This window comes from Bufo bufo, chromosome 2 (genome assembly GCF_905171765.1).
Source record: "Bufo bufo chromosome 2, aBufBuf1.1, whole genome shotgun sequence".
Lineage (NCBI taxonomy): Eukaryota > Metazoa > Chordata > Amphibia > Anura > Bufonidae > Bufo > Bufo bufo.
The window spans coordinates 79,303,829-79,326,277 of record NC_053390.1 but is presented as its reverse complement, the minus strand read 5'-3'; the positions used below and the strand labels follow the sequence as shown (position 1 = coordinate 79,326,277).

The 22,449-nt window shown below is 44.2% G+C and overlaps 1 protein-coding gene across 1 annotated transcript in view; it reads left to right on the top strand.

Annotated features, from left to right (window-relative positions):
• Nucleotides 1-22,449, top strand: part of ITGA2 (integrin subunit alpha 2) — a 125,444-nt gene that overhangs the window by 30,569 nt on the left and 72,426 nt on the right. Inside the window, exon 2 of the mRNA XM_040421263.1 lies at nucleotides 21,183-21,306. Coding sequence (XP_040277197.1) covers nucleotides 21,183-21,306 — 124 coding nt within the window. The remainder of the gene's footprint in view (nucleotides 1-21,182; nucleotides 21,307-22,449) is intronic.

Sequence of the window (22,449 nt, the reverse complement as noted above, 5' to 3'; positions counted from 1 at the left end):
CTGTTATAGTAAAGACTGTCAATATCTTTTAATGACACACACAAACATTAAATGAAATAGATGAAATATACCCGTGCCAAGCTGGGTCCTAGTGCTAGTACTACATATTGGTGAGTGTTCCTGTTAGGCTACTGAGCCATGATGGCATATTGTAGACAGGACCACATCATTACCATCTTTTATTAGGCAGTATAGTGTGTAGTGAGGCCCCATCTCCTCACCCTACTAGGCAGCTCTGCAAGTGGAGACAACCAGACCTGCTCACATTTTAGGATAGGTTGCTGGCAGCCATTTTAAATCATTACCGGAGAGCCCCTTTAAGTATATGTTAGGTTACCGTAAGTTTGCTGGTGAAGGCGCTGGCATGGTAGAGGTTAATATCTTTTGTAAAATCTTTTCATGAAGAATTAGTTATAAAAGCTGTCAACATTGTACCGATACCTCGAAAAATCAGCCCTCATTATACATTGCGTATAAATGTCTGACCTCATACTACGCTTTTCCTCTACTGTCAGGCTCCACATGTGGGACTATCATCAGCTCTGGACGTATACGCTATATGATATTCGCAGTGTGTCATCTAATGAAGGATGTTATTGTAGCTAATAAGAAACACATTCCTGCATGGTTTTCATTTTTCAGTGCAGAAGGTTAAACATTGCAGCAGATCATCAGCTGATTATGGAAGGAAGCTGTATGAATGATCTAAGGCAGGCATCCTCCAACTGCGGCCCTCCAGCTGTTGCAAAACTACAACTCCCAGCATGCCCGAACAGCCTCCAGGTATCAGCCTTCAGCAGGGCATTGTGGGAGTTGTAGTTTTACAACAGCTGGAGGGCCGCAGTTTGAGGATGCCTGATCTAAGGCATGATAAACATTTGGCTACTGGGACCCCAAGTGTCAGTGCTCCATTTTACTTGCCTTTTAAGGAGGCGACGCCCAGTAATGTACAAAATATACCATTAAGGCCTCTTTCACACGACCGTTTTTTTTTTCCGTTTTGCGGGCCGTTTTTTGCGTTCCGTATACGGTCCGTATACGGAACCATTCATTTCAATGGTTCCGCAAAAAAAACGGAATGTACTCCGTATGCATTCCGTTTCCGTATTTCCGTTTTTCCGTTCCGTAGAAAGATAGAACATGTCCTATATTTGGCCGCAAATCACGTTCCGTGGCTCCATTAAAGTCTATGGGTCTGCAAAAAACCGGAATGCATACGGAAATGCATCCGTATGTCTCCCGTATCCGTTCAGTTTTTTGCGGAACCATCTATTGAAAATGTTATGCCCAGCCCAATTTTTTCTATGAAATTACTGTATACTGTATATGCCATACGGAAAAACGGAACGGAAACGGAAACACAACGGAAACAAAAAACGGAACAACGGATCCGTTTAAAACGGACCGCAAAACACTGAAAAAGCCATACTGTCGTGTGAAAGAGGCCTAAAGGATATGTGTACCTTTAAAGGGAGTCTGTCACCAGCGGTACACCAGGATCAATGGCTTTTAGAGCTAGCTCAGATGAATAGCAATCCATTCCTTTATTCTGTAGCAGAAGTACTTTTAATCCCTATGGAAATGAGAGGTTAAGAGCACCAAGGGCGGGGCCAAGCCACTCTGTGCACTCTTGCTCCTCCTGTTTCCTCTGCCGTCCCCTCCCTCTTCTGGGCCAGGTTCCTGCATAGTCATCTTACCTGGTCCAGGAGAGGCTAGCAGAGGAAGCAGGAGGAGCATGGGTGCACAGAGTGGCTTGGGCCCGCCCTTGCTGCACTTAACTGCTCATTTGCATATGGATTAAACGTCCTTCTCCAGAATGAAGAAGTGGATCACTAAGTGAAAGGGATCATTACATTTAGCTGAGCTATTTACTGCATACTGCATTGTTTTTAGCGACATTTTGAGAAAATCGCATAAAGCAAAAACCATGATATGACTGCAGTGTGTGAACGAGGACGAAGAGTTTTTGCAGTTGAACATTTTTGCCAACTGTTCTTCAACGAATGACTTTGAGATTACAGCACTGAGGTCTTCTCTTCTGTCACCGTAATCGAATTCATCCACCCCTTTCCATTCAGTCATATACGGTATATGGTTGCAATTTGCTAATTGCTCCCTGTACACACCTACGTAAAAACATATGTTTTGGATATCCTTGTTTCCATGCATTTATCTCTTCACTGGAAGAAAGGAGACCATTACAGAAAGCAGGGAATGGAAGAACAAATGTGCTGTCAAATACAGGCAAGCAGCTACTGTATGAGTAACATCTCCAAAATGGAGGCCGAGCAGTACTCCTTCCGACGGAGCGTGCCATGAGGCTACAGAAAGGGCTCATACACCTCTATGGAAGCCCTGCTTAAAGGGTTAACCCATGACTAATGTAAAAATCAGACATCATATAGTACATGACAATCTCCTTCTAACAAAGCTAGAACCAGCCCTGTGCCTCACCTGGATCCAGAGATCTGCCCATTCATTGCTCTGCTAGATTTATATTAAGCTGACAGCTGAAGGGGAGTGTCCTTTCTGCTGCAGCTAAGTGGGCGTGTCCATGCTCTACCTATAACAGCTCAGGAGGCAGATGAAGGATGAAACTGAGCATGTGCGGCCATCTCAGTGAGCAGGACAAAGAGCAGGTGGCGCTTTACAGATACATTGTATTGAATAACTCAGTGGCTATGCTCAATGTTGAGTTACATGCAATTACAAAAGTATTCAGATAGAAACATAGAAACATAGAATGTGTCGGCAGATGATAACCATTTGGCCCATCTAGTCTGCCCAATATACTAAATACTATGAATAGCCCCTGGCCCTATCTTATATGAAGGATGGCCTTATGCCTATCCCATGAATGCTTAAACTCCTTCACTGTATTTGCAGCTATCACTTCTGCAGGAAGGCTATTCCATGCATCCACTACTCTCTCAGTAAAGTAATACTTCCTGATATTACTTTTAAACCTTTGCCCCTCTAATTTAAAACTATGTCCTCTTGTAGCAGTTTTTCTTCTTTTAAATATTCTCTCCTCTTTTACCTTGTTGATTCCCTTTATGTATTTAGCAGTTTCTATCATATCCCCTCTGTCTCGTCTTTCTTCCAAGCTATACATGTTAAGGTCCAGGTGCTGGTTTGAAAGCTGTAGAACATTCTTCGTGGGACAAACCTTTAGTGCAAAACATCCATAATATGGTCGTGTGCATGAGCCCTAAGCTCCAGGAACTGTGCTTTGATCCCACTGCCCAGGGCCACATCAACATGGCCCGTTTCTACCTGACCAGGTTATTTAAATTATTAACCCTTTAATAGCCATTTCCTAATATATTTTATCGACTGGAAAGGGAAGTGTCTTAAAATATTTAATATTAAGATTAAAAGCTCCTTAGCCCTAGAAATTTCTGCTCCAGCGTCGGAGACTGGAGTTCCTTGGGCCCGCCAGAAGAAATCATTCTGAGGGCCCATCCGCAGGACTTATCATCTATAAGGGTTAAGGTTCATGCACACAAAAGTATTTTTTGTCCATGTCTGTTTGTTTGTTTTTCTTGTTGTTGTTTTTTTTGTTTTTTTTTGCAGCCTGCATGCGGAACCATTCACTCCAATGGGGCCGCAAAAAGACAGAAATGACTCTGTGTGCATTCTGTGACTGTATGACCGTATGGCCATTCGGCCAAAATATAGAACATGTCCTTATTGTCCACATTACGGACAAGGATAGGACTGTTCTATTAGAGGCCAGCTGTTCGGTTCCGCAATATACGGAATGCACAAGGCTGGTTTCCGTGTTTTACGCAAAACAAAAACAGTTGTGTGCACGAGCCTTTAATAGGATATCTAGTGGTTATTGATTCCAAGGTCAGTTCCAAATTATCTTCAGTTAGACTTTAGGGGCCCTGCAGTATAAGGGGCCCATTATTGTGTTAGGGCTTGGGCCCAATCCTCTGGTTCTCTAGAAAGCCATTCCAACCCCGATGACAGCAAATCCCAGCCTGACCATGGCACTCATCAAGCAACCTAATAATTAATAGCCAATTTAACCCTTTCATCCCCGGATTTTTTATTTAAATTTTTTGCTTTTTTGTTTTGAGCTTCCTGCCTTCCTGGAGCCATAACTTTTTTATTTGTCTGCTCACATAGGTGGTGGAGAAGTTGCTAGTGTTCACGCCCCTGCTCATTTTGGTACGGCACAGGTTGCAAATGACAATTCTTTTATCGTCCGCACTTTCCTCAAAAAAGCGCCACACTGCGGAACACCTACCCCTTGGCAAGGGAGATTGCCGCAAGGGGGTGCTCTGGGAAACAGTTGCGGGCCTGTTTGGTGTGGCCTGCCTTCTCCATTTTGCCACCCCACTGCCTCTTCCAGCCTTTTGCGGTGCTGCGGATCCCTCCCCCTCTGTACTGCTGTCCTCGCTCAGCTTGCCACCTTCCCAGGTTGGATCAGGGATTTCCTCGTCCACCACCTCCACTTCCACTTCCTCACTCTGGTCATCCTCCTAGCTGAGCTTCAGGAGTGGATGAATGATAACTGGCTAAAACTAAAAGCTGATAAAACTGAGGTTCTTGTTATCGGAGGTCAGCGCTCAACAGCAAAGCAGCTCCAGTCTCAGCCAGCACCGCTAAGGATAGGGAGCTCAGACCTGAACTAATCAGACTTTGTGCGCAGCTTGGGCGTCTTGATTGATGGGGAATTAAGCTTCAGGAATCAAATCTCAGCTTTTGCAAAATTTAAACACCTCATACCTCCAGCAGATCTTCCAAATCTTATTCATGCCTTCATCACATCACGATTGGACTAGTGTTGATCACGAATATTCGAATTTTGAATTTTTATTGCGAATATAGGTACTTCGAAAATTCGCGAATATTTCGAATATAGTGATATATATTCGTAATTTCGAATATTCGTTTTTTTTTTTAAATCAGTACACATGATCCCTCCCTGCTTCTAGCTTGTGGGCCAATGAGAAGGCTGCAGTATATTTGACTTTAGGAGTAGTGTTGTTTGCGAATTTTCGAATTTTTATTGCGATTTTTTTTCAACTTACAACTATTAGACAAAGAAGATTATAGCACTATATTAGCTAAATTGCTCTATATTCGTTTTTTTTCGAATATTTGCTATAACTTCATTTTTTCGAATATTCGTAATATTATAAAACAAGAATATATAGCAATATAGTGAATATTAAAAAAAAACTAATTTAGGGCTCTTTCACACCTGCGTTATTGTCTTCCGGCATAGAGTTCCGTCGTCGGGGCTCTATGCCGGAAGAATCCTGATCAGGATTATCCTAATGCATTCTGAATGGAGAGTAATCCGTTCAGGATGCATCAGGATGTCTTCAGTTCCGGTACGGAACGTTTGTTGGCCGGAGAAAATACCGCAGCATGCTGCGCTTTTTGCTCCGGCCAAAAATCCGGAACACTTGCTGCAAGGCCGGATCCGGAATTAATGCCCATTGGAAGGCATTGATCCGGATCCGGCCTTAAGCTAAACGTCGTTTCGGCGCATTGCCGGAGCCGACATTTAGCTTTTTCAGAGTGGTTACCATGGCTGCCGGGACGCTAAAGTCCTGACAGCCATGGTAAGTGTAGTGGGGAGCGGGGGAGCAGTGTACTTACCGTCCGTGCGGCTCCCCGGGCGCTCCAGAGTGACATCAGGGCGCCCCAAGCGCATGGATCACGTCATCCATGCGCATGGGGCGCTCTGACGTCATTCTGGAGCGCCCCGGGAGCCGCACGGACTGTAAGTATACCGCTCCCCCGCTCCCCGCTCCTACTATGGCAACCAGGACTTTAATAGCGTCCTGGGTGCCATAGTAACACTGAACGCATTTGGAAGACGGTTCCGTCTTCAAATGCTTTCAGTACACTTGCGTTTTTCCGGATCCGGAGTGTAATTCCGGCAAGTGGAGTACACGCCGGATCCGGACAACGCAAGTGTGAAAGAGGCCTTAGAGCAATTTAGCTAATATAGTGCTATAATCTTCTTTGTCTAATAGTTGTAATTTTTTTCTCATCTGAAGTTCAGATTGGAAAAAAACTACAACTATAAAAAAAAGATTATAGCACTATATTAGCTAAATTGCTCTAAATTTGTTTTTTTTTTTCGAATATTCACTATATTGCTATATATTCTTGTTTTAGAATATTACGAATATTCGAAAAAACAAAGTTATAGCAATATAGCAAATATTTGATTAAAAAAACAAATATAGAGCAATTTAGCTAATATAGTGCTATAATCTTCTTTGTCTAATAGTTGTAAGATGAAAAAATTCGCATGACGAAAATTCGCATATTACACGATCATTACCTTGCCGATTTTTCGAGTAAAAAAAATCGTAGAATATAACGAATATTCGAATTTGCGAATATTTGACGAATATTCTACAAAATATTAGCGAAATATAGCGAATTCTAATATGACCCCTGCCGCTCATCACTAGATTGGACTACTGCAATGTTCTCTATACAGGCCTTCCAAACAAAGACCTGCATCGCCTGCAATTAGTACAGAATGCCGCTGCAAGGGTGTTAACAAGCCACCCCGCCATTGCCACATAACACCAGCCAGGGGCATAGCTAGAAATGACTGGGCCCCATAGCAAAAAAAATTATGGGCCCCCCCTCCCGGATCTCCCACCCCCACATACCTATCGGACCTCCCACCCCTTCCAGAGCTCCCACCCAAACACCCCTCCAGGACCTCACACCCCAACATCCCCACAGCCCTCCCTAGATCCCCCCTTCAGTGTCGTCCACAGATATCCCTCCTTCAGTGTCGTCCACAGATATCCCCCCTTCAGTGTCGTCCACAGATATCCCCCCCTTCAGTGTCGTCCACAGATATCCCCCCCTTCAGTGTCGTCCACAGATATCCCCCCCTTCAGTGTCGTCCACAGATATCCCCCCCTTCAGTGTCGTCCACAGATATCCCCCCCTTCAGTGTCGTCCACAGATATCCCCCCTTCAGTGTCGTCCACAGATATCCCCCCCTTCAGTGCCGTCCACAGATATCCCCCCCTTCAGTGCCGTCCACAGATATCCCCCCCTTCAGTGCCGTCCACAGATATCCCCCCCTTCAGTGTCATCCACAGATATCCCCCCCCTTCAGTGTCGTCCACAGATATCCCCCCCTTCAGTGCCGTCCACAGATATCCCCCCCTTCAGTGCCGTCCACAGATATCCCCCCCACCCAGAGCCGCCTCCTAGCTAATTTATTCACTGCCTCTGTGAAATTGAAGAGAAGCGCCGTAATCTCGCACAGGCGCACTGGCAGAGGCATCGAAGTGCGCATGCACCGTCTTCCTGGCCTCTGCCAGTGCGCCTGTGCGAGATTACGGCTCTTCTCTTCAATTTCACAGAGGCAAGTCCAGTAAATCAATTAGCTAGGAGGCGGCGCTGGGCGGGGAGATTGCAGGCACAGGCAGCATCGCTTTGCTGCCTGTGCCGTTCGCAGCGTGTCCTGCGCTAGTGCGCTGATAGTCCGGTCACTGCGCAGTCACTGCCGTAGGTTGGGCATCACTGATCTAGCCAATTATCAGGATTGCTCCTTCCTGATACTTTTCCCAGTTGAAAAATGATTCATAAATTTCTGGGAGGAATAACAGAGAACCTGCAATACACAGATTTAAAGCGTATCTCTCAGCAGATTTTTACCTATAAAACTGGTTGACCTGTTGCATTGGCAGCTGAAGGCATCTGTGATCTCTGTTGGTCCCATGTTGATATATTCCTGCATTGCTGAGAAAAATTATATTTTATTATATGCAAATGAACCTCTAGGAACAACGGGGGAGTTATCATTACGCCTAGAGGCTCAGCTCTCTCTGCAACTGCCGCCCCTCTGCATTTTGGTTGACAGGACCAGGCAGTGAAAACATCATCACACCTGGCCCTGTCAATGAAAGTGCAGAGGGCGCGCGAGAGCAGAGACTCTAGGTGTAATGACAACGCCCCCGTTGCTCCTAGAGGATCATTTGCATACATTAAATCGTCATTTTTCTCTATAATGCGGGCACATATGAACATGGGACCAACACAGATGCCAAGTGCACATGTAACAGGTCAGCCAGCGTCATAGGTAGAAATCTGCTGACAGATGCCTGTCAAAATCTGCTATGTGGACATAAAACCCAAAAGACGCCAAAGAAAATGCTGTAAAAAACTCTATAAAACATCCAGTCTCATTTTTTTTTTAAAACTATAAACTATAGAATCAAATTTCAAAAGAAGTTATATCTGCACCATTCCAGTCCCTGCCGATTCTGCAGTGACCTGGTGCCCACCTTGGCTCTCGCGATAACATCCAGTGCAAGCAATAAGTGGCCGGCGTAGAGGAGTTTTGCTCACTAATGGTAGCACTGGGGCTAGTCATTGGTGGCATTAAAATAATGTAGGGATTCGGAGCCCTTTCGCGGTGTATTGAGCCGTTATATTCTGTAGTGGTTTTTTGGCTGCAGTTTTTGTAATCACGGCAAAAAAAAACACTTTGGGCCAGATTTATCATTAGCTCAAGTCAAAATAATGGAGTGAAAAAGTCGCAAATTTTTGCGCAATCGCAAAAAACTGCGCAAAAATTTGCCACTTTTATTGGCTCTGCGCTATGCTCGCCAGTTTTCTGAAAGTGGGCGTGTTTTCTTATGTAAATGAATCTCTAGACAATTTAAAAAGCCGCTAAAAAATTGCACTCAAAATTGCGCAATTTCACTCCAGTGAGGACAATGCTTATCTAATGCGACTTTTTAATAGAACATGCGACTTTTTCGTAAAGACGTGCGACTTTTGTAAAGCCGCTTACTGAAGGATAAACTGCTACCGTCAAACCACATTTATCACAGTCTTAAAGGACCGTTAATAAATCTGACTTGGCCAAATGTGACTTTGGACATATGTAAAAGTGGAGTAAGATGTACGTGTAGAGATAAATCTGGCCCTATGTTTTTACTTGCTTCCTGTTGTATATGAGGAATGTATGCATTTTTGTCGTAGTGTCTGGAAGTTCATAAAAATGAGTAAGAAGTATAGCAAGTGACTCATCGTAATGATGATTATCCTGTATTTACATAGCGCCCACATATACTACAGCATTGTGATTACATCCTCTGCCTTGTAACCTGTCTAACCTCTGTCTTCCATCCATTCATAGGCAGTTATCCTACCTATAGGCTTTGGATGAACGGACTCTATAGGAATCCCATAGAAGCTTGGGGATACCATACAAATACCCGGCAGATGTTGATATTAGAGATGAGCAAATTTTTAAAAAATTCGATTCGGATGGTTTGCCGAATTTCCCAAAAAGATTTGATTAGATCTGAATTTATTTGTGAGGAATCGCATTAAAAAACAGCTATATCCTAATTTCCTGGCTGCAGAGAGCCTCTATAGTGGTGTAGAACACGGTGCTTTGCAGAAACACACATAGGGAGTCTGCTGTGGTAGTGAAATAATACTGTGAGTCCGTATGACATGCAGATGACAGGCGTCGCTCTTAGAATCACTGCCCACTTCACTTATTTGGGCAGTTACGGGGCCAAAACTGACCAAATAGCTCAAGTGTGAACTCAGCCTTACAGGTCAATGTTCGCGACAGGTATAAAGAACCGTTCAGAGGCCCAAGAACCTACTGTAGCATAGAGCGCACTCCTTATACACCGTCGTCAGCTGATTCCACATAGATCTCTACAGAACCTGTTCTATTAAACGCTTATACAAGTAGAGCCTGGAGAGAGTGGAGAGGGCGTCAGCAGTAAGTTTGTGTTGACTGATTATTTTGCCCTTTCTCTGATCTGTCAGAAGAACAACCCCCAAAAAAACGGATCCTGTCTTTTGAGCATCCGCCTTCACACGGTCAGCATTTGCTCAGTAATCCATCAGTATTGCTAAGTCCAAAAAAACAACAAAAAACAGGAGTGGATCCAAAACAGAGACTGTAAATTATAAGAAATTGCAAGGGTAAAGGAGCAATAGTATCAGGCCCCAATTTCACCCCAGAAGCAGGAGAGTGAATGGAAGTACTTATAGATAAAATAAATACACCCCAAACCTGGTTGTATCAAACCGCAGTTTTATCTCAATAACAGAATCAGGGATTAATGGAATTACTGATGTATAAAAGAATGCAAACAACCTAAAATCTGTAGTAATAATCACTTTTAGTGACCCCAATTAGTGCAGCAAGGTGTAATAGGATTGTTCCTATTACCCAGGCTGTACACTCTCTTATTGCTCCCTGTTCTCCTTTTATAGTGTAGATGATGCCTCCCTATCCTTTCCCTACACCTTGACTAATCTTTCCCTGAACTGCTCAATCGTATTTTTTGGAATAAAGTCTTTCCTAATCACTGTCCCTAGCGCCTGCAACGTCTCTCCCTATAGGCTGGCTGTCTGCATATCATTATGGGTGATCCCTCGTTCCCGGGCTTCTTACTTCCTCTTTCTAACATGTGCAGCAGCCAACATGTGATTCGTTACTACGAAACGTGAGGAAATTCGACTTTGGGACGAATCAAATTTGTCCAGAAATTCGGATCGAATTCCACTTCACTCATCTCTAGTTGATATGGTTGAATTCAGACTTGACTTTTCATTGTGGCAATGGCTGAAAACCACCCCATTGAACGGGCGTAATCAGTGGTGATAATTAGTCGCAGTATTTACCAGTCATATTTATTCTTTCACAGTCCTTGATTCCTAAGAATATGACTCATGGCACTTACCTCCCTCTGTGAGGTACAGTAGGTGTCACAGGAAGTAGAATTTCTCTTTGACTTGCTGGGTACACAGTACCTTGTCCTCAGCAATGATTCACAAGTGACGGAGAAGCAGCTCATTGTCTCATAGATGGGACGTGGTCGTAGAATTGGCTAATCATTAACCTATGGCTGTTAGTACTTGCAGACGCAGACTCTAGGAATGTCCATAAAGACACAGTTGAAGAACGTCACTCCGTATTGTCTTCTTCTAGTATGGGGGTCTATCATCGCATGAGATAGGAAGGATGTGGGCACTACACCATGCCTGCCATGGTCGGGTAGTAGCAGTGACATTAAAGAGGTTGTTTGAATTAGAAAACCCCTTTCCATGCCCCCATTAGAGAATTCCGTTCAGGATCTTTATCACGTAATGAAAGTGCAGAGAGGTTACGAAGAGCGTGACGTAGTCTGGAGGACATTACACAGACTGTCCATTGATGTGAAATGGTACTGTGTAATTGCAGAGACCTGCAGGGGGAGAGCCGTGAGGAGGGGAGTGGTGGTTGTGGCACTGAGAGGAGTAGTAGTTGATTCACAGTGGCTGTCCTCACTCCAATGCTTTGAATAGAGGGAACGCCCCTTTCTTCCCTCAGGGTACTTCTGGAGTTGGGGCTCCTGCTTGGTGTTAAGTGGGGGGCCCTTGATGTTAGGTAGCTGGGTGCAAGTCAGTAACAGTTGAAGGGGCCGGTGGATGGTTGGTGGAGTCAATAACCATGCCCAGATGGCTGCAATAAATAAAGTTTCTGTACGCTGTACTGAGTTGATGATAGGAGTAGTAGTACATATAGCAGCACAATTCTGAGATATATCACATAGTAGGCTTCTCCATAGTCCGCCGGGCTATAGTCCAAAGTCGCACCTGGATTTGGAGTTTTGAAGAAATAAAGCTTACATGATTCTACCACTATTGACGGCTGCTGGATACTTCGCCTGTGCAACTATAGGCTTTCTCAATGGCTGTGTATAGGCAGCAACAATGATGGTGGTAGTAGTAGCACTCCCTGTCTCTCTCTAAATACACTTTTCAGTCTCTCCAAATAACAGGTGTGCTCTTCCAATTTCAGGGATCTCAACTCTCCCGGAGGTTCAGGGAGTCTCCCGCTATTAGATAGCGGCTCACTGACACCCGCATGTGAAACAATATATCCCGGAAAGGTTTATCTCAGTCAGATAGCAGAGCAGAGAGATAGAGAAGTGACAGGACAGAGTTTAGATTACAGGTTGAATTAACCCTATAGGGTCATATTGGCTTCTCAAGGAGATATATATGTTAAAGGCATCCCTTCTCTCATTCAGTAGCTATAGAACTATTGAGAGAGATGCATTTTTTTGAAAATACATTTACACATTTAACCCTCCATTTTAATTATATTATTTACCCCAGTGTTAAATTCACACCCCCTGTATGCTTTAATCATATATATAAATATGATAATTTGGGGCAGGGTAATGAGCCCGGTCCTCCACACCATAGAGCAAAGTGTGCAGATACTGTATATGTCTGGAAAATGGAATAAAAAGTTTGTGAAAAAAAAAAAAAAAAGAAAACCTCCCTGAAATGAGTTTTTGCAGGTTGGGATGTCTGCAATTTCATTAACTGTTTCTGCAGTGCCCAGGCTGCGGACGCAGATCTTAAATCCGAGTGGCCAGTATGTCTCAAAGTGTGGTGGGCGGCGAAACAATATACCCTTTCCACAGCAGTAAAGTCTTTTGCCTCAAATGAGCAGTACTTTACTATCTTCATCCAGGCATGGGCTCTGAAGTCATTCTAAAGCTTCAAAAATGTCTGTTCTCTTTCTGTCTCAGGGGTAGTTCTTTAGTACAGTTGTTCTCTGGCAGCTTTTCAGTCTGAGGCCTAGTTCACACGAACGTTTTTTTTGCGAGTGTACGGGCCGTTTTTTTGTGTTCCATATACGGTCCGTATACGGAACCATTCATTTCAATGGTTCCGCAAAAAAAACTAAATGTGTTCCGTATGCATTCCGTTTCCGTATTTCCGTTTTTCCGTTCCGTTGAAAGATAGAGCTTGTCCTATATTTGGCCGTAAATCACGGGTCGTGCCTCCATTCAAGTCAATGGGTCCGCAAAAAAAAACGGAACACATACGGAAATGCATCCATATGTCTTCCGTTTCCGTTCTGAACCATCTATTGAAAATGTTATGGCCAGCCCAATTTTTTCTATGTAATTACTGTATACTGTACATGGCATATGGAAAAACGGAACGGAAAGGAAACGGAAACACAACGGAACTCAAAAACGGAACAACGGATCCGTGAAAAACGGACCGCAAAAAACAATAAAAGCCATACGGTCGTGTGAACTAGGCCTGAGGGATGGTGTTTTCCTGGATCACGCTTCAATTTAGGCCTAGTTAGCAAGAGCTCACACATACAGGTCTTGCCTATAGCTCTTCTTTACTAAAACCTTCTTTCCTAAACAGGGGATGGAACAAGCCCATCAGCCTGGGAATTAAGGCTAAGACTGCCAGAGTGTATAAAGGAATACATGTTTTTAAGATCAAATCAGAACATTGAATTCTTAGCAAACAATTAACCCTTAGCAGTGATTTGCTGGGTCACTGCATAATGTTTAGTTTCTCCTGTGGCGCTGCAGGGAAATTAAACCTTTACTGCCAGGTTTCCTCACAGCTGATTGCTGGGGTCAGTTTATTGTTATGGATTTGGGATTGTGTTTGGGGGTCAGGTCTCCAAAGTTTATTTTACTATTAGAGATCTGTCTTATGAGTGAAGTCAGGACCGGCAGCTAGAGTTCCATGAGATAACTGCTCCTCAAAGATATTGGCCAAGATTTACTAAGCTAAATGCACCAAAAGTGGCTCAGTTTGTGCCAGAACCTGGCTCACGTGCCTTGCACCACATTTATTATGTTTCTGTGACACTTTTGGAGCCTCGTTAGACAAGGGGTCGTGGTATAGAAGAAAGGAGACCCCATTGACTATTATATTATAGGGTCCATTGGGGCATATATCATGGTGTCTGTCATTTTACTGCAATAGAATAGCATTGAGTGGAATATACCAGCACAGGGATCTGCCAGCAGTAGTGGTCTTGGGGACTGCCGGACCCTCACTCAAGGCCTGTTGTTCAGGGGAACAGAATGGAAAAGTGAGACGTTTCCTGTGACGGCAGAACCTGGCAGCATCTCAAGTCTTTTAGATTACAATAAAACAATGATCCAGAATTTCTTAGAAATGGGACAGAGGATCCTGAGAATGATGTGTAAACGCCGCAATATCCAAAGCACTCTTATACTTTATATATTTTTTACGATATTGATATGTATCATTTTTGCAAAAACATATTCATACGGCTGGATGTCTGCCATTGACTTCTATAGTAAAAAAAAGAAAATGAAAATACATTAAAATCCCTTACATCTAGCATCTAATAATGTGAAACGGCTACTAATTCAGCACGTGTTTCCTGCAATACAATGTAACATTTTCAAAGACTGAAAGAAATTTTTCCTGATTAACAATGGGTTTTTTTTTTCCTTTTTTTTTCTCTTTTAGGGTAGCGTTTTTCTTTTCCGGCATAGGCCTCTTTCACACTTGCGTTGTTGGGATCCGGCATGCACTTCCGTTGCCGGAGGTGCCTGCCGGATCCGTAACAACGCAAGTGTACTGAAAGCATTTGAAGACGGAACCGTCTTCCAAAGGCTTTCAGTGTTACTATGGCACCCAGGACGCTATTAAAGTCCTGGTTGCCATAGTAGGAGCGGGGAGCGGTATACTTACAGTCCGTGCGGCTCCCGGGGCGCTCCAGAGTGACGTCAGAGCGCCCCATGCGCATGGATGACGTGATCCATGTGATCACGTGATCCATGCGCTTGGGGCGCCCTGACGTCACTCTGGAGCGCCCCGGGAGCCGCACAGACGGTAAGTATGCTGCTCCCCTGCTCCCCGCTACACTTTACCATGGCTGCCAGGACTTTAGCGTCCCGGCAGCCATGGTAACCACTCTGAAAAAGCTAAATGTCGGCTCCGGCAATGCGCCGAAACGACGTTTAGCTTAAGGCCGGATCCGGATCAATGCCTTTCAATGGGCATTGATCCCGGATCCGGCCTTGCGGCAAGTCTTCAGGATTTTTGGCCGGAGCAAAAAGCGCAGCATGCTGCAGTATTTTCTCCGGCCAAAAAACGTTCCGTACCGGAACTGAAGACATCCTGATGCATCCTGAACGGATTACTCTCCATTCAGAATGCATTAGGATAATCCTGATCAGTATTCTTCCGGGATAGAGTCCCGACGACGGAACTCTATGCCGGAAGACAAGAACGCAGGTGTGAAAGAGCCCATAGAGTTCCGTCACAGGGGCTCAATACTGGAAAAAAACTGATCAGGTATGTCCCCATGCATTCTGAATGGAGAGTAATCCGTTCAGGATGCATCAGGATGTCTTCAGTTCAGTCATTTTGACTGATCAGGCAAAAGATAAAACCGTAGCATGCTACGGTTTTATCTCCGGCGAAAAAAACTGAAGATTTGCCTGAATGCCGAATCCGGCATTTTTTCCCATAGGAATGTATTAGTGCCGGATCCGGCATTCAAAATACCGGAATGCCGGATCCGTCCTTCCGGCCTGCGCATGCGCAGACCGGTAAAAATGTGAAAAAAGATACAAGACGGACCCGTCTGTCCACATGACAAGCGGAGAGACGGATCTGTCCTTGCAATGCATTTGTGAGACGGATCCGCATCCGGATCCGTCTCACAAATGCTTTCAGTCAGCGGCAGATCTACGGATCCGGCGGGCAGTGGCCCCCCGGATCACACTGCCGCAAGTGTGAAGTAGCCTTATAGCAGTAGGGTTTTTATTTTATTATATTACTTTAAAGTTGTTGTATTAAAAATGTAGCATTTTTGTTTCTGGTGTTTTTTTTGTAATAATTTTCTATAGGACTTAAAAAAAGCCAGAAAAAACAAACAAAAAACCACAGGGCTAAAAAGGACTTGTCCCCTTCTCCTGACATTTCTGTTTAGGTAACTGCTTGCCTTGCGTAGGAAATTACAGTTCTGGAGCATCTATTCTTATGTTCTGCCTTTCCTCTATTATTCCTCCTGGAAGTTGCATTAATGTTACAACTGGGTATTGAGATGTGGCTCTGCACTGTCCGACAGTCCGACACGTGGCAGCACTGACAGGATAGTTTCTGGCTGTGCAGGGGCACATCCCAGCGGGGAACACCCAGCTAGACCTTCATTACCAAACAGTAAATGAATGACTTCTAGCAGGAATAATAGAGGGAAAGCACAACATAGAATTATAAGAACAGATGCATCAGAATTGTTATTGCATGGTGGTGCAAATAGTTACTAAAACCGAAATCCAGAATATCTGATAATCCGGCACCTATCTGGTCCAGGAAGAGGTGTCCCATAAATGCAGCCTACGCAATGAGCAAAGGGTCTGACTGCCACTAGAATAGTTTTAGCAACTTTCTTCTGCCCGGTTGCATGTAAGAGACTACATTAAAGAGCTACTGTTTATCGAGCCATAAGGAGGTGCTACTGGAGAGCAGGGGGCCCCCATATAATGTCACAGCACTGGGGCCCCTGTTGTCTGATCTGCCCCTGATCAGGTCTCCCTGATGCCAGATCAAAGGTATTTAGTCTGTCAGTGGAAGCCTATAACTACGAATCAGGGGCGTAGCTAAAGGCTCACGGGCCCTGGTGCAAGCTTGGGCCCCCTTCTCTCAGTGCTTGTGGCCGGGGGCAGGGAGCACATGGCCTTTGTGCTGCCTGAGGCAAAAATTGAAACGGCACCCCTCACGCCAAATTCTTGACCTAACCTCTTCCCTCCAACCAGAGGTGTAACTTGACCAGCATGTACTTTCTCTAATACTGGGTCTTTGTGCCCCCTCAGGCCCGGTAGCGACTGCCGCCTCTGCACCCCCTATAGCTATGCTCCTGCGTGGAATGTATATGTCTGATGTCTTCAAAGAACGTGGTGTGAACAGAGCCTAGAACTTGTAGTCTGCTCCTCTGTAGATGGGAAACTCTTGCCTCACGTTGACTAACATCCTGTGTCTTGACCCCTCTCGTGATGGTTACTGTAGACAATTGTTGCATAATCCATTCCTATGTCTGCACTTACTCTGGAGAAGGATGATGACAGCACGTAGTAGTAATATAGGACGGACACAAATATTATGGTGAGTCACTTGATGTAGGTGGCCTGTACGTTAATCACTCTCACCATCTAACCTTCCTGGGTGTGTAGTCCTGCGATGAGCCACTTTGAGGAAATACATTGTAGTTGTAAGATATCAGTCTGACATGTCGCTCTTTCACACTACCGTATGGCTATTTCAGTGTTTTGCGGTCCGTTTTTCCCTGATCCGTTGTTCCGTTTTTTTTGTTTCCGTTGTGTTTCCGTTTCTGTTCCATTTTTCCATATGGCATATACAGTATACAGTAATGACATAGAAGAAATTGGGCTGGGCATAACATTTTCGATAGATGGTTCCGCAAAAAACGGAACGGATACGGAAGACATACGGAAAAAATAAACGGTCGTGTGAAAGAGGCCTAATAGTGAGACGGCAGAACTGGGCGGACGTGTGCACAGCATGCAGAGTTATGTTCCAGCTCAGTCCTTGTGCCCGCTAGTATTAAAGGGGTTTACCGAGAGTTTAATGTTGATGGTCTATCCTCGGGATAGTTCATCAACATCTGATCAGCGGTGGTCCGACACACGGCGCCCCCATAAATAAGCTGTTTGAAGTGGGCACTGCTGTGTGGTGAGCGCTGCAGCCTCTTCCTAGACCAGTGACTAGAGATGAGCAAATTTCTTCAAAATTTGAAATCGCTGCTTTGACGAATTTTACAAAAACATTTGCTTCTTCACGAATTTCTTTGTCAAGAAGAGCGTTTTTTTGTAAGTAGTGGGTGCAATGACAGGGAGCTGCGATAGCGCTGTCCTCATTATCTGAGAGTAAAAACTGTGTAAAATTAAAAGAAAAAAAAATTCAACCATACTTACATCCTCCATTTGCTCGCGACGGGCCGGTCGCACCCATCCTGCTTGAAGATCTGGCGCAAAATTTTGCGCGGCCCGAGATAACATCATCACTCTGGCCGGCATGGTGTTGTACGTCACCACGCACGCGATTTCGGCCGAGATGGTCAATCAAGATGGCGGCTGCCGGCCTGTCGTGAGCATATGGAGGAGGTAAGTATGATTATTTTTTTTTATTTTTTTTTACACTAAATCGATTCGCTACCACGAAGCACGAGCAAATTCGGCTTTGCGCTGAATCGAATTTATCCTGAAATTCGGATCGAATTCCACTTTGTTGGATTCGATTCGCTCAGCTCTACCAGTGACATCACGTTCATCAGTCACATGGACTAGGCACAGCTCAGACCTATTCAAGTGCATGGGTTTGGGCCGCAGTACCAAGCACAGCCACTATACAATTTATGGCGCTGCACTCAGTAAACTGTGACGAGGCTGCAGTGACCCTGCGGAAGTCAGACCATAGTAGGTGGGGGATGAGCCCCTTTACAGATTTTACATTGAGGCCACAGATGCTTCAAGTTTCACCTCTGGTCCTTGTGCCACCACTTGGTTCCTCTAGGAGAGAAAACCTCTGTAGTCATAAGTGTCCCTCAAAAAATGAGGCACGGGACGTATACATTCTCCAAGGACAGACCTAGATATACATGGCAATAAATGTTTGACAGGTGGGCGTCCTAGCAGGAGAACGGGGGTCTCTTCTCTAGTTTGTGCCTTTGTAAACGACAGAATTTTCTCCTTAAACTTCTATAACTCTCTTCGCTTCACCTCCCTTATGTAGCTGGGTTCTCAGACACAATGGGAGATAGTAAGTAAGCGGTTTTGCACGTATTGACATTTCATTGCTATCTCTTTCAAATTCTGTCATTAATTTTTGTAAAATTAAATAAAAATGCATGCATTTTTGCATTATTATGCTTTTCCACTATTATACTTGATGCATTGTGGTGCCGATCCTTTTCCTAATTTGTACTCATACTGTAACCCCATTGAAGAGCGAGCATTGGCCTATAAACACATGAAAGCTCTGCCTTCGCTGACGCGTTTCAGGTGTCCGGTGTTGAGGCTCGAGGTCTTCATGAATTAAACAAGCAGTGAGCTGTTAAGCAGCAAATAACAAAAAGGCAGCTTATGGCTTCAGAGACGTTGCTGCTTTTCCCCTGAACGTATTCTTAGTTTCAGGATGTGGGTGAGGATGGTCTCAGATCGATGCGTGGTCTTTTCTTTCAAAGTGTTCACAGGAAGATAATGGTTTTTCTGGCCATTTCCATTTGCAGAAAGCTCCATATTTGGAAAAAGTGCTAAAACGTATCAGCTAGATGCCACTTAAGGCTTGTGGTCATCACAAATCTTAAAGGGAGTCTGCCATCTTCAAAAAAATCCATTTCAAAGTAAGCCTACCACTATGTAGGGTAGGTGCCCTGAACCTAACCACACCTTTTCCTTGTGAAAATCCAGTCCTCCAATCCTGAGAAATGCTTCTTTTTACTTTTATGCAAATAAAAGTTTTCAGTGCATGCAGAGTTATGTTCCAGCTCAGTCCTTGTGCCCGCTAGTATTCAAGGGGTTTACCGGGAGTTTAATGTTGATGGTCTATCCTCGGGATAGTTCATCAACATCTGATCAGCGGTGGTCCGACACACGGCGCCCCATAAATAAGCTGTTTGAAGTGGGCACTGCTGTGTGGTGACCGCTGCAGCCTCTTCCTAGACCAGTGACTAGAGATGAGCGAATTTCTTCCATTTTTGATTCGGCTGCTTCACCGAATTTTACAAAAAAATTGACTTCGTGACGAAGTACTTCATGACAAAGCGCATTTCTTTGTAAGTAGCAATAGTGCTGCCCCCATCATTGTACCCCTCAGTATCAGAGTAAAAATTGTGTAAAATTAACAGAAAAAAAAAGATTAAAGGGGTTGTCCGAGTTATATATATCCTGAGGATAGGTCATTAATATCAGATCGGCGGGGGTCTGACACCCGGCACCCCGCCGATCAGCTGTTTGAAGAGGAGGCGATCGCCGTGCCAGCGCTGCCTCCTCTTCACTGTTTACCTTCTGGCCGTTGCATCCGCAGCCGTCCCATTCATTTTAATGGTACGGCTCGCTTCTATACACAGGAGCGATCCGTCACATTGAAATGAATGGGACGGCTTGGGTGTAATTACACCTGCTCACCGCTGCAGATGCAACAGCCAGAAGGTAAACAGTGAAGAGGAGGCAGCGCTGGCACGGCTCGCGCCTCCTCTTCAAACAGCTGATCGGCGGGGGTGTCGGACCCGATCTGATATTGATGACCTATCCTGAGGATAGGTCATCAATAAATATAACTCGGACAACCCTTTTAAATCATACTTACCTCTTCCAATTTCTCACGACGGGCCGGCCGCCACCATCTTTGCTTCAAGATCTGGTGTCAAGATCTGGTGAGGGAACTTTTTCTTCCCAACAATCGGCCGCTCAGTTGGCTCGTCTAAATCCAGCTTAAGGGTACTTTCACACTAGCGTTATTCTTTTCCGGCACTGAGTTCCGTCCTAGGGGCTCAATACCGGAAAAGAACTGATCAGTTTTATTCTAATGCATTCTGAATGGAGAGCAATCCGTTCAGGATGCATCAGGATGTCTTCAGTTCAGTCTTTTTTCCATTTCAGGACGGAGATAATACCGCAGCATGCTGAGGTTTTATCTCCCTCCAAAATTCCGGAACACTTGCCGGCATTTTTTCTCATTGAAATGCATTAATGCCAGATCCAGTGTTCCGGCAAAACGGATCCGACCTTGTGGTTTGCGCATGCTCAGACCACAATCAATGTGAAAAAAAAATGACGGATCCGTTTTTTCAGATGACACCGGAGAGACGGATACGGCATTTCAATGCATTTGTCAGACGGATCAGGATCCTGATCCGTCTGACAAATGCCATCAGTTTGCGTACGTTTTGACGGATCCGGCAGGCAGTTCCGGCGACGGAACTGCCTGCCGGAATCCTTTGTCGCAAGTGTGAAAGTACCCTAAGACATGGCGATTTACCGAGTCAGTGCGCTAAAGAAAGGTTTGTCTTTGTGGGAAAACCACTATAATATGAGGTGATCAACTGATCTGAATCAACTTTAGTGACCGGAAAATAATGTGCAACACTAGGGCTTACACGGAGATGGACTTCTGAGATCCATGGTCCATATAGGTTCTTTGAGTCCATTTCCATGAGGGATAATTACATAAATATATATCCTCGGGCCTATAATGTGTCATCCATCTCATAGACTTTAGCAAAAAATGTCATTTGATATGTTTTGTAAATCTATTGTGGAGCCTTCTGACGTGTAGTTCTATATCTTGCTTCCTTTTAAATCTTTCCTCCGCATTTATTTTTTCTTCAGGTGTCTTCTGGAAATTCTGCATTCCGTATAATGTTGGATTTTCAGGGAATAAAATATTTTCTGGACCACCAGGCGTACAGTTTGGTTATGCAGTGCAACAGTTTAGCAATCAAGATGGAAACTGGTGAGCATGGATTCATCCTTTTATCATTTTGGTTATGATTATTATTACTGTATTATGATTATTTATTTCTAAAGTGCAATTAATTCCAAGGCGCTGTACACCTAAGGCTACTTTCACACCAGTATATTTGCTGGATCTGTCATCATGGATCTGCAAAAACACTTCCGTCAGGAAAATACAACCGTCTGCATCTGTTATTAACGAATCCATTTACTTGAATTTGCATGCACTGTAAAGAGAACCTGTCTGCAAGCAGTATGTTATAGAGCAGGAGGAACTGAGCAGACTGATATATGGTTATGTCGGAAAAGATTCAGCATAACTTATAATTTATTCATTTAAACCTCTGCTCTTTCTGTACCTTTGAGTCATATGAGTGGTCCTTTTAGTGACTGACAGCTAACTACACACGAGAGAGCTGTCAATCAATAAGTAGGACCGCCCACATGACTCCAAAGCAAAATAAGAGCAGAGGTTTCTATGAATAAATTACAATTGATTTGCTCATATTGAATCTGAATCTAATTTTATGAAATTCGCTCATCACTAATTATCTGTATTGGTGAGTGGTAATAACACATTTTCTGATGTATGAGGTTATAGGAAAAAAAAGTGCATTCATGATTTCTTTTTAAACAAACCTCAAACCATAAACAGCGAATGTAGACAATCCACTATTCCGGATCGTCGCTGGAGAGTAATTGTAAATGTTGGGTTAAACTATTCTGACGTTCAGTACTAATACATGACAGGATGTTACATTAAATGGATATATTTCCCAGTATACAAGACTAGATGCATTATGTAGTCGTCCATCAATTACACAGGATTTGTTTTCATTAGTATTCAAGCTTTTACTGTTACACTTTCAGCACCTAATTTCCCAGAGAAGGGGTGGGGAACTATTTTGCTGCCGACGGCCATTTAGATATTTGTATCATCATTTGTGGGCCATACAAAATTCTCAACTTAAAAATTAGACTGCTATATTTGGTCAAACATATGATTAGTTCAGACCCCAAAATGAAACCCCCCAAGTTCCATCAGCGTCAGATCAGACACCCCAACCTCTATCATCCTCATATCAGACCCCCCCAGCCTCCATTAGCCACAGATCAGACCCCCCAGCACCCATCAGACTCA